General features: G+C 41.6%; 1 protein-coding gene across 1 annotated transcript; it reads right to left on the reverse strand.

Moving 5' to 3' along the window:
* Positions 1-1607: 1607 nt before the first annotated feature.
* Positions 1608-11426, reverse strand: MED21 (mediator complex subunit 21). Its single transcript, XM_061417565.1, has 4 exons — positions 11322-11426; positions 3287-3401; positions 2643-2743; positions 1608-2095 (listed from the first exon to the last, which is right to left on the reverse strand). The coding sequence occupies exons 1-4, from the start codon at positions 11361-11363 to the stop codon at positions 1919-1921; spliced, it is 435 nt and encodes a 144-aa protein (XP_061273549.1). The 5' UTR covers positions 11364-11426; the 3' UTR covers positions 1608-1918.
* Positions 11427-13271: the final 1845 nt, after the last annotated feature.

The following is a 13271-nucleotide window of genomic DNA, read 5'->3' on the forward strand; positions in this document are numbered from 1 at the left end:
GCCAATTTCAAATATAAGAAGTTTCTTTCAGGGAAGAGTAATATTTTAACAGTAGTCAGTCTACCATTTAAGGCTGTAACTTATTTCTCTCTTGGGGTTAACTGCATTGAGTATGCTCAGTCATTCAGTTGTGTCTGCTTCTCTGCAACCCCATGGACTATAGCCCACTAGGCTCCATTCCAGACAAGAATACTGGAGCAGATTGCCATTTCCTACTCCAGGGGATCTTTCTGACCCAAGGATCAAAACCAAGTATCTTGTGTTTCCTGTGTTGGCAGGCAGATTTTTTACCACTGCGCCCTGGGAAGCCCAAATTGTTTTGAATAGGGTTCATTATTTTGAAGACTACTTTCTTTTGTGAGCTCCTTTACATCCTTCATTCTAGTGTTTAAAAATAAAATGAACTTTAAGTGATGTCAGAGAGAATAAGCTTAACATTTAAAATTATTTGTTAGTATGGATAACATTTAACAATTTAAAAAGTTAATGATTCTCTAAGTTCTCTTACTGGAGCTAAAATGTACTCTCTAAGCAGTATTTTTCAAAAACTGTAGAAGTGCTTGATTATGATGGAATTCAAGGAGATCCGAGAGTTGGATGCATAAGCATACTTGAAAAAGCAGACACAATGTCAGCAATAACAAAGGGCTGGACTTCGCTGGCGGCTCAGTGGTAAAGAAACTGCCTGCCAACGCAGGAGACACGGCTGCCACCCCTGGTCCGGGAGGATCCCATATGCCTCGGAGCAACTACGCCCGTGGGTAACAACTACTGAGCCTGTGCTCTACAGCCCAGGAGCTGCACTACTGAGCCCACATGCTGCAATCACTGAAGCCCAAGTGCCCTAGATCACATGCTCTTCAACAAGAGAAGCCACTGCATTAAGAAGCCCGTGCACCACAACTAGAGAGTCGCCTCTACCCAACACAGCTAGAGAAAAGCCCACGCAACAACAGACCCGGCACAGGCAAACATAAACAAATACAATTTCTTAAAAAGGGCCAATGGAGATAATGATATTGAAGTAGTAATAATTGAGGTAGTGGAAGCATGCTCTGGTCAAATAGAATGCAGCAATAAAGGCTGAGAGGTTTACAGTATCAGAAAACAAACTCTGGATAAATAAAAAGAATGAGAAGGAATCTATGACTCAGGAAACACACTTCACTATATTTCACTATGCAAATTAAGGAGAAAAACGGGGCGGGGAGGGGGGAACAGGCAAAGAAATAAGAGGGAAAAAGTTGAGAATGAAGAAAATTCTTCTCATAATAGCATGAGAATTACACAGAGACAATTTCTTATTAGAAACAAATGTGGAGATGAACTAGAATGGGGTTTGAGGTTCTAGGAAAAGAGGAAAAAGCCTCCAAAAGTGACCTAATATCTAGCCATATTAACTTTGTTTCTTAAAAAGCAACGTGGTTTCAGAGTCATTTCTTGCTCAAGTTCTAAATTTATACCATGTCGCCATTAAAGAGGTAGAGGGATGTCAACCTAAATTCAAAAGTCCATGCTCTCTGCGTTTACCACCTCTTGAGGGATGTTTTGATTTGTAAAGACTGCAGAAACATGACAAAAATAAAAACAGAGATCATGTCACAACAGAATTTTATAGTACAGCTGTTTATTAATTATATTATGAACATTAATGCAACACTGGCCTCAATAATTTCACTCAGATAATAAAAAATAGTTGTATAGTGACAGTTTTTTAAAGCTGGTTCATTCATGATTTTACAAGCTTATTTATTAAGAGTGAAAACAGAAAACTACTTAAAATAGCTGAAAAGATAACATGTGTCATAGTGCTCAATGTTTCTGGAACTGCTGGTAAGGTTTACACCTTAATCTGAGGCAGAATTCTTACTGGCATTGCAACAGTCCTTTCCTCACCCGCAGTATGTGCTCACTGGTGCTATGAGTCTGGAAGAGACTGGCTATGGGTGCCGCTTCTCGTCTTCAGCTGGGACTGTGCAATATCAGCAAGTGCGCTCTGTATCTTTTCCAGAAGCATGTCCCCTCGGTAGACAACATCCTCCAGACTGGTAGCAGCCTCGTGGTTTTCCTCTTCCAGCTTATATAAGCTAGCAGCCTTTGTGAGAAAACACAAATTTAAGAATAGTTTGAGAAATAAAAAACCTGGGAAACTGATAAATGTTGCGGAGGAAACAAATCGCAGTGAACGTATTCCTTTTAAATCTGATGACTACGCGACCACTGTGATAAGATTTTTTTGCCAGTGGCAGAAATCCTAAGATCAGATATTACTTGAGCGTCTTCCCTGTATGAATTATTTAAAAGATGACTTTTCAATTAGAGATCTCTGGATGGCTACATGAGACTCCTTTCCACATTGCTTTCAGACACTGCTATTCTACTCCATATCCAGAATGGTCCCTGTCTTGTCACTATTGGCAAGGAAAAGAATCCGACTGAGGACAATGGCAAGTTTCCTTGTAAGTCAAAACTGGACAACTATATATTTTCAGCACAGTCTTAAACAGGCTGCAGTAATTTACAATAAAACTCCCATTTTAAAATTTAGAGTAACTTTGAATATTGTAATAAAAGGTACTAAATCTATTTCCTTGAATTCAAAATTCTATTCGTAAAATTCTCAAAGGAAAAGAGATTTCTACCTGTAAAGCAGCTGTAGATTCTTCACTGGGTAAGGAATCTATCAGAACATCAATGTCTTTTGCTGTTCGTGCAATCAGTGCTGCAAAAAGCTGGGCATATTCTAGAAAAAGATAGCACTCACTGAGGATATTAGAGAATCTCAAGTTTTCAGAAGGAGAAATTAAAGTTTAATGAAACCTTGGAAACTTCATTATTTTTTCTGTATTAGGCTTCTAATGATACAAGTATAATTTTAACACATCAATTCTATGTCTGAGAATTAGCTTTAATGTTAACTCAAATTAAAACTTAAGCATAATGTATTATCATTTCATTATTAGGGCAATATGGTGGTCCCTTGAATAAAGGAATTTGTAAATTGGATGCCATTTTTATTAAGGTCCCACAAGTAAAAATTCAGCTAAATTCACACAATTCCCCTTTAGAGGAGTAAAAAAATCTGTTATTTCACATGAAAAGAATTACGAGTTGTTATGTAAATTTACTGTAATGAATTCATTTCTTTTATGACAAACTTGTAATATTCTCAAACAGTAACATTTTTAGAAAGCCAAAAGTAAGTTGAATCTTTCAATAAATCTGATTTAAGGTATTACAGGTAACGTGAGAGTCAAACTAAGAGAAGCCAAGAAAATCTATTTACCTTCTGTAGGGTTAGCCGGCTGATCTTTGTTAATGGCTGTCTGAATATTACTAAAGGAGGCAGGAGGGCCACACTGCTGCAGCACTCCAATGGCATTACAAAACTGATCTGCAAGCTGGAGGCAAAGGAAAGGTGGCCAAGTTAGAATGGATTTATCCTCCTTAAGGATTTTATTGCTAACAGCGGCAGCAATGTGTCTATAATGTTCTCTGAGCAAAAATAAATAAAACAGAAAGGAGTCATTCTGGATAACAGAAACCAATTACTAACAATGATTAAACGTTTTTGTTTTTTTTTTAATTAAAAATTTTTTTTTTATTTTGTACTGGGGTATAGCTGATTCATAAACATTTTAATCATGCAAAGAAACTAAATTCTCAGTGGCTCAGTCACGTCCAACTCTTTGCAAACCCATGGCTCCTTTGTCCACGGGCTTTTCTCAGGCAGGAATACTGGAGTCGGTTGCCATTTCCTCCTCCCGGGGATCTTCCCTACCCTGGGATGGAACCCCAGTCTCCTGTGTCTCTTGCACTGGCAAGCAGATTCTTTACCGCTGTGCACCTGGGAAGCCCTAAAGAAACTATGTTTGGTATCAATTTAGTTTAGACAGTTAAAAAGAAAAACAAAATAATCTTTCTTTTCTTCCCAAGGTAACAGAATGATAAAAGAAATATATGCCAGTACTTTCTGCAAGCACAAGTAAATACTTTGGGGGACCAGTGGTGGAAAAGAGCACATCTGACACCAACTCGATGGACATGGGTTTGGGTGACTCCAGGAGTTGGTGATGGACGGGGAGGCCTGGAGTGCTGCGGTTCATGGGGTTGCAAAGAGTCAGACACGACTGAGCGACTGAACTGAACTGAACTGACAGGCAAACATCTCAGAATGGCCCCAGGCTAAATTTTTAAATGTGACTCATATACAAAGTATTATGACCCCTTTTCTGAAACCAGAGTAATTACAAGTAGAAAGAAACAGTGGTGGGAAAAGACTGCACCTTAAGTACGTCTGAAATGTTTTTCTCTAGGAATCAAAACTTCTAGTGCTCTAAAAGTATTTCTCAAGCAGTTCGAAGACTGAGAATACCAAGTCCTTACTTACTGAAACTGTGTCCCATGGGGTTAAATGGAAGCTGGCACCTTAAATGAAAGACTGGAGTATGTCTTACAGAATAGCAGGTAAGGAAACGGCTTGTGACAAAACCCTTTGTTTGTAACCTGCCTCTAATGATTATGTTTGCTTTAGCTTTCTTTCCCTAATTGCATACCTTCCAAGCTTCACATAGCCACACCGCCAGACTTCTTACCACCCCCAACAGATAATGCTCCTGATGTGTGGGTCACTATAGTAAAAGGGACTTAAGCTGTTTTTCAAAAATTTGAAAAATTTGGAGTAAGGTCCTGCCCAGTTCAGACCAGTTAAGAACAGTTGGGAATAATGACCCTACCTGGGTCTCCTGCATTGCAGGCAAATTCTTTACCATCTGAGCTACTACAGGAAGCCCCAAGAACTGCTCCTGTGCAGAATACTGATTACCTTCTCCCTACCTCCAATCATCTTTTCCCATGCCTGAGGCCACCCTACTTCTTTATCCCATAAAATCTCAAGCTTCTTTATTTTCTGTTTGTTTCCCACCTCCACCCCCCACCCCCGGCCAAGAGGCATGTGGGATCTTAGTTCCCTGACCAGGAATCAAACCCATACGCCCTGCACTGGACGTGCAGAATCTTAACCACTGGACCACCAGGCAAGTCCTCCAAATCTCAAGTCTCTCGCCATCTGGGAAGCAATCTGAGATCTGCCCTCCTATCTTGTCACTCGGCTACTTCCCGAATAAATAAACCCCTTCTCTGGCTGCAAAACGATGTCTCAGCCTTTGGCCAGATGTGGATCCAGCAAACAAACTTAGCTTTGTTAACATTACCATCTCCAAACCTAAGACTCCTATCCTCCCCACCAACTTCTCTCCATAGTCCTGACCATTCAAACTGCAATTCTTTGTCTCCAATCAGTGAATCAGCGTTTCCACTAAGTTTCACTGCCATTATTTGAATGACAGAACTCAAAAGTCAACTATTTCCTTTAGTATCTAATTTGTATTGAGAATCTTCCAGTCAACCAGTCTACCTTCAGACTCTTAACTTTCATCTTCAAATCCTGCTAACGTTACTACAAATCTTTTCCTTTTCCTTCTACTATCACTGATGCTGTTAGTGAAACTAATTACTTCACACAAGAACTGTTTACAGTAGCTCCTTATTATTTTCTAGTTCTTATTATTTTCTAGGTTATTTTACTCTGCTCCAAAATTCTGAGCTCGCCCCAGCATGGTTTTCAAGATAAATCTCCAAATCTTCAGGCTATTTCAAAGCTTTCAATAATCGAACTCAACCCTACTTGTTCATTATCTACTGCTGCTACTAAGTCGCTTCAGTCATGTCTGACTCTGTGCAACCCCATAGACGGCAGCCCACCAGGCTCCCCCCTCCCTGGGATTCTCCAGGCAAGAACACTGGAGTGGGTTGCCATTTCCTTCTCCAATACATAAAAGTGAAAAGTGAGAGTGAAGTCACTCAGTTGTGTCTGACTCTTCATGACGCCATGGACTGTAGCCTACCAGGCTTCTCCATCCATGGGATTTTCCAGACAAGAGTACTGGAGTGGTCATTATCTACTATTCCTTTATATATGCCTGACTAGTGAAAATTCATTCCTGACTACACTGCTTTTGTTCACATTTTTGCAAAGGTATTGGGTGGCAGTAAGTGCTCTGAGCCTGTACAAATATAGATTCTGATTCTGGTAACTGGAGTTTGTTAACTGAGAACATTCTCACATTAGGTTAAATACAATGGCTGTTTGTTCTGTACATATGAAGCTCTCAAAATCCATTTACTCAACAAATATTTATCAAAATAATTCTAGGGACTTCCCTGGTGGCTCAGTAGTAATGAATCCATCTGTCAATGCAGGGGACACAAGTTCAATCCCTGGTCTGAGAAGATTCCACATGCCACAGGGCAACTAAACTCCTGCACCAAAACTACTGAGCCAGCACTCTAGAGTCCCTGACCCGCAACTACTGGGAAGCCCACTTACCTAAACAGCAAGAGAAACCACTGCAATGAGAAGCCCGGGCACCACGCCACACCCCGCCCACAGCCTCCACTCAGTGCATCAAGAGAAAGCCTGTGCACACCGGTAAAGACCTAGTGCAGCCATATGTAAATAAATAATAAATAAATCTTAAAGGAAAAAAAACTTTAAAAAAATCAGCTCTATAAGCAGCACTGTGTATATAACTGTATAAACATTATAGTGATAAAGTGAACAAGACAGTTTGCTCTCATGGAGTTCTCAGAGGGTAATATAACTTTATTTTAAAAATTTTACAAATAATTATGCTTCAGATAAATCCTAATAAGATTCCCTCTACTTTAGTTAATATCACTCAACAGTCCACTTCAGCACTTACAGCCGAAAGTTCAGTTCAGTCGCTCAGTGGTATCTGATTCTTTTCAACCCCATGCACTGCGGCACACCAGGCCTCCCTGTTCATAACCAACTCCCGGAGTTTACTCAAACTCATGTTGGTGATGCCATCCAACAATATCATCCTCTGTCATCCCCTTCTCCTCCCGCCTTCAATCTTGCCCAGAATCAGGGTCTTTTCTAGTGACTCAGTTCTTCACATCAGGTGGCCAAAGGATTGGAGCTTCAGCTTCAGCATCAGTCCTTCCTGAATGAATATTCAGGACTGATTTTCTTTAGGATGGACTGGTTGGATCTCCTTGCAGTCCAAGGGACTCTCAAGAGTCTTCTCCAACACCACAGTTCAAAAGCATCAATTCTTCAGCACTCAGCTTTATTTACAGTCCAACTGTCACATCCGTACACGACTACTGGAAAAAAAAAAAAGGTCATTCACTAGATGGACCTTTGTTGGCAAAGTAATGTCTCTGCTTTTTAATATGCTGTCTAGGTTGGTCATAGCTTTTCTTGAAAGGAGCAACCATCTTTTAATTTCATGGTTGCAATCACCATATGCAGTGATTTTGGAGCTCAAGAAAATATTCTCTCACTGTTTCCACTGTTTCCCCTAAATGCCATAGTCTTAGTTTGTTGAATATTAAGTTTTAAGCCAGCTTTTTCCTCTCCTCTTTCATTTTATCAAGAAGCTCTTTATTTTCTCTTCCTTTCTGCCATAAGGGTGGTGTCATCTGCATATCTGAGGTTATTGATAACCCAGCAATCTTGATTCCAGCTTGTGCTTCTTCCAGCCCAGCGTTTCTCATGGTGTTCTCTGTATATAAGTTAAATAAACAGGGTGACAATATACAGCCTTGACGTACTCCTTTCCCGATTTGGAACCAGTCTGTTGTTCCATGTCCAGTTCTAACTGCTGCTTCTTGATAAGCACACAGATTTCTCAGGAGGTAGGTCAGGTTGTCTGGTATTCCCATCTCTTGAAGAATTTTCCAGTTTGCTGTGATCCACACAGTCAAAGGCTTTGGTGTAGTCAATAAAGCAGAAGTAGATGTTTTCCTGGAACTCTCTTGCTTTTTCAGTGATTCAGTGAATGTTGGCAATTTGATCTCGGGTTCCTCTGCCTTTTCTAAATCCAGCTTGAACATTTGGAAGTTCACTGCTCACGTACTATTGAAGCCTGGTTTGGAGAATTCTGAACATTACTTTGCTAGCATGTGAGATAAGTGCAACTGTGCAGTAGTTTGAACATTCTTTGGCATTGCCTTTCTTTGGGTTTGGAATGAAAACTGACCTTTCCTAGTCCTGTGGCCACTGCTGAGTTTTCCAGATTTGCTGGCATACTGAGTGCAGCACTTTCACAGCATCATCTTTTAGGATTTGAAATAGCTCAACTGGAATTCTATCACCTCCACTAGCTTTTTTTTGTAGTGATGCTTCCTAAGGCTCACTTGACTTTGCATTCCAGGATGTCTGGCTCTTGGTGAGTGATCACACCATCGTGATTATCTGGGTCATAAATATCTTTTTTGTATAGTTCTTCTGTGTATTCTTGCCACCTCTTCTTAATATCTCTTGCTTCTGTTAGGTCCATATCATTTCTGTCCTTTATTGTGCCCATCTTTGCATGAAATGTTCCCTTGGTGTCTCTAATTTTCTTGAAGAGATCTCTAGTCTTTCCCAATCTATTGTTTTCCTCTATTTCTTTGCATTGATCGCTGAGGAAGGCTTTCTTATCTCTCTGTGCTATTCTTTGGGATGCTGCATTCAGATGGGTGTATCTTTCCTTTTCTCCTTTGCCTTTAGTTTCTCTTCTTTTCTCAGCTATTTGTAAGGCCTCCTCAGACAACCATTTTGCCTTTTTGCATTAGTTTTTCTTGGGGCTGGTCTTGATCACTGCATCCTGTACAATGTCATGAACCTCCATTCATAGCTCTTCAGGTACTCTATCAAATCGAATCCCTTGAATCTATGTCACTTCCACTGCATAATCATAAGGGGTTTAATTTAGGTCATACCTGAATGGTCTAGTGGTTTTCCCTACTTTCTTCAATTTAAGTCTGAATTTTAAATAAGTTCATGACCTGAGCCACAGTCAGCTCCTTGTCTTATTTTTGCTGATTGTATAGAGCTTCTCCCTCTTTGGCTGCAAAGAATATCATCAAACTGATTTCAGTATTGACCATCTGGTGATGTCCATGTGTGGAGTTGTCTCATGTTGTAGGAAGAGGGGGCTTGCTATGACCAGTGTGTTCTCTTGGCAAAACTCTGTTTGCCTTTGCCCTACTTCATTTTGTACTCCAAGGCCAAACTTGCCTGTCACTCAAGGTGTCTCTTGACTTCCTACTTTTGCGTTCCAGTCCCCTATGACGAAAGGGACATCGTTTTTTGGTGTTAGTTCTACAAGGTCTTGTATGTCATCACAGAACCGTTCAGCTTCTTCAGCATTAACGGTTGCGGCACAGATTTGGTTTACTCTGTTATTGAATGGTTTGCCTTGGAAACGAACAGAGCTCATTCTGTTGTTTTTGAGACTGCACCCAAGTACTGCATTTCGGACTCTATTTAACCTAACATTCCAGGTTCCTATGCAATATTGTTCTTTACAGCATCAGACTATACTTCCATCACCAGTCACATCCACAACTGGGCATTGTTTTTGCTTTGGCTCCCTCTCTTCGTTCCTTTTGGAGTTATTTCTCCACTCTTCTTCAGCAGCATATTGGGCATCTACCAACCTGGGGAGTTCTTCTTTCAGTGTTCTATTTTTTGCCTTTTCATACTGTTCATGGGGTTCTCAAGGCAAGAATACTGAAGTAGTTTGCCATTCCCTTTTCCAGTGGGAAGTCTACACCATGACCCATCCATCTTAGGTGGCCCCACATGGCATGGCTCATAGTTTCATTGAGTTAGACAAGGCTGTGATTCATGTGATCAGTTTGGTTAGTTTTGTGTGATTGTGGTTTTCAATCTGTTAAGATTAGGTAACCATGGGTTTTAAAAAAGAGGTGTCCTTATATGATGTTGGAAACTTACTGCTCTGATGTGGCTGGTGGGATGCTCAGACCCTGTAGAGAATGCAGTGGTATTTCTAGAGCCAGAAAATTCTGCCTATAGCTGAAAACACTAGATTAATTACAACTCCTAACCACATACTGCTTTTGCACTATTTAAATGTTTCGAGTATATGAAGTCTTTCTAACCAGACCGTAAACTCCTCAAGGAGTAACTCTCTGTAACCATGACAGTGTTTATATATACCAGGCAACCATACCAGATAACCTAGAGGCTTTCCTCCAAAATCCAATGATCAACCATGGAGTTAAGGGCCATATTCACTTTGTCCTTACTATCCTTCTGGCTATGAAACATATATGAACATGCAACATTTCCCCTAAAATAATGTTTGTATCCAGCAGTCATTACAATTTAATTTTGTAAAGCCTCAAAGAAGTATCTCCCCAAGGGAGACTGGCTTGAAGCCCAGGCAAGTCACCAAAGGTAGAATTCATCTTGGTGAATTTATCAACATTTAGAGGCTGGCCCTTATACAAAATAGATTCATTTCTCACAGGCAGATTCACACTCTTCAAGTGTACAAACACTGAGTGATAACAAGAATACCAACTTATTAGCTTCCAGTGAGAAAAAACTGGCAAGAGCCTAGGGTCAAGAGACTAGTTTGATTTTCCAGCCAACATCTACAGGTATCTTACCTGGGACATCAAATTATAAACAGAATGACAGAAGTGTAACTACCAATGAAAAACAATTTAGCTCTTAATGGTAATAAGTATATGAATGCTTTGGTTGCATATACTTTCCACGTAGACATAAACAACAGGAAAAATAACCAGAAAGATCGAAGTAAGGGGGGGCTACTTACAATACCTGCCCTTTCATAGGGAGGAGACTCACTGGCAGATGTTTTAAAAATCTTAAAGATCTACAAAGACCGTAAGATTCACTATTATAAAGATGTCAGTTTCCCTTAAACTGACTAGCTGGGGGAGCGGCCGAGAGATGGAACCAACTAGGATGAAACAAAACTTTTCACATTAGTATCACTACAGCCCCAATCTGAAAATTGTAGCCAAAGAATACTCTCGGCTAACATGTAATGACAAAGATCCAATCATTAAGAACACGGATTTATCTCGGTGGGTTAAAATTCATAAGGGAAAAAAAGCTTCCGCTTCCTCTCTCCTCCCGGCAAAAAAAAAAAAAAAAAAGGAAAGATCCATAAGCACCACTGACAAGAAAATAAAACCGGCCCCAGAGAACAAGGCAAGCCGGTGAACCCTGACAGTCCACGCAGTGAGAGCCTCCACTTGGCAGGCGAAGAGGCCGCTGGCTCCCGCCCGGCCCCGCAGCCGCCTCAGACCTTCCAGACGGAGGCGCCGCCTCCAGCCAACCCCAGCGCTTGTTGCTGAAGCCCAGCCTCAGTCCACTCCCCACTTCCGAGTTTCGTCCCTCACACCTCTTTATCCGCTATGCTTTCTCTCGGCAAGGAAGACGACGGAATTAATCGAGTGCAATTGCTCACCGAGTTCACAGCGTCCTGCAGCTGCGTGAGCCGATCCGCCATGTTCCTCCCGCAAACAAAGAGACGTGAAAGCCGCTTCTCCTACGCAATTGGACAGTCATGGCCAATCACACGGCTGCGTTCTTGGAGGGGGTGGAGTCAAGCCAAAACCCAAATCCCGTAGCTAAGGGGCGGGGCTTTCCCGAGCCTTAATTTTGTTCAGTCTAACTCCACTTGAAATTAAGAGACGCAGCCTAGAAATTAAAAGACGCTTACTCCTGGGAAGAAAGTTATGACCAACCTATACAGCATATAAAAAAGCAGAAACATTACTTTGCCAACAAAGGTCCGTCTAGTTAAGGCTATGGGTTTTCCAGTGTATGGATGTGAGAGTTGGGCTATAAAGAAAGCTGAGCGCCGATGAATTGATGCTTTTGAACTGTGGTGTTGGAGAAGACTCTTGAGAGTCCCTTGGACTGCAAGGAGATCCAACCAGTCCGTCCTAAAGGAAATCAGTCCTGAATATTCATTGGACGGACTGATATTGAAGCTGAAACTCCAATACTTTGGCCACCTGATGTGAAGAGCTGAGTCACTAGAAAAGACCCTGATGCTGGGCAAGATTGAAGGCGGGAGGAGAAGGGGACGACAGAGGATGAGATGGTTGGATGGCATCACCGACTCAATGGACGTGAGTTTGGGTGAACTCTGGGAGTTGGTAATGAACAGGGGGACCTGGCGTGCTGCAGTCCATGGGTCGCAAAGAGTCGGACATGACTAAGCTACTGAACTGAACTGAACTGAACTCCACTTAGGATAACCCTGCTGTGCCATTGTCTGTAGTCAGTGGGTTGTCGCGAGTCTCGGTTTTGGAGGCCACATGTTTTCTCATGACTTAAGTGTTAAACACTATACAGAGATTGTTCGATTGTGGGGTTTTTAAATGTAATTTTCCTTACCCTCCTTTGTATCCATTCTTAAACATTGCCTTAAATACTTTACCTATTTTACGTTGCTTTAGCTTTCTAGGTGACCACAAACATACACAGATCAGATCAGTCAGATCAGATCAGATCAGTCGCTCAGTCGTGTCCGACTCTTGGCGACCCCATGAATCGCAGCACGCCAGGCCTCCCTGTCCATCACCAACTCCCGGAGTTCACCCAGACTCACGTCCATCGAGTCAGTGATGCCATCCAGCCATCTCATCCTCTGTCGTCCCCTTCTCCTCCTGCCCCCAATCCCTCCCAGCATCAGAGTCTTTTCCAATGAGTCAACTCTTCGCATGAGGTGGCCAAAGTACTGGAGTTTCAGCTTTAGCATCATTCCTTCCAAAGAAATCCCAGGGCTGATCTCCTTCAGAATGGACTGGTTGGATCTCCTTGCAGTCCAAGGGACTCTCAAGAGTCTTCTCCAACACCACACTTCAAAAGCATCAATTCTTCGGCGCTCAGCCTTCCTCACAGTCCAACTCTCACATCCATACTTGACCACGGGAAAAACCATAGCCTTGACTAGATGAACCTTTGTTGGCAAAGTAATGTCTCTGCTTTTGAATATGCTATCTAGGTTGGTCATAACTTTGCTTCCAAGGAGTAAGCGTCTTTTAATTTCATGGCTGCAGTCACCATCTGCAGTGATTTTGGAGCCCAGAAAAATAAAGTCTGACATTGTTTCCACTGTTTCCCCATCTATTTCCCATACACAGCAAGCAGCTAAAGAATACTTGCGAGTCATGATACCGATTTTCATTTTAAGAAATATGAATTAAAATTCAGCAAGCGATCAGGACGGACTTGGTTCAGGTGCCCCTCTGTTGCATTTGGGTGCAGAGTGCCTTAGTCAAGTGGAGGCTGGAGGCGTATTTAACTATGGGTGTGCTGGGGAAGTTGACATACATGAGATGGAAAGCATCCAAAACAAGTACTAAAGAGAGCTGTAATGTCTGTGTTGAGAGTATGAACAAGAGAG

The sequence above is a fragment of the Bos javanicus genome, chromosome 5 (assembly GCF_032452875.1).
Source record: "Bos javanicus breed banteng chromosome 5, ARS-OSU_banteng_1.0, whole genome shotgun sequence".
NCBI lineage: Eukaryota > Metazoa > Chordata > Mammalia > Artiodactyla > Bovidae > Bos > Bos javanicus.

What these genes read in the sequence shown, in the direction of transcription:
- MED21 (XM_061417565.1), bottom strand. Translation starts at nt 11,363, where the DNA reads ATGGCGGATCGGCTCACGCAGCTGCAGGACGCTGTGAACTCG. An exon ending in TGCAGGACGCTGTGAACTCG is followed by an intron (nt 3,402 to 11,321) that starts GTGAGCAATTGC and finishes CTTTGCCTCCAG; the next exon opens with CTTGCAGATCAGTTTTGTAA. An exon ending in AATCTACAGCTGCTTTACAG is followed by an intron (nt 2,096 to 2,642) that starts GTAGAAATCTCT and finishes TTTCTCACAAAG; the next exon opens with GCTGCTAGCTTATATAAGCT.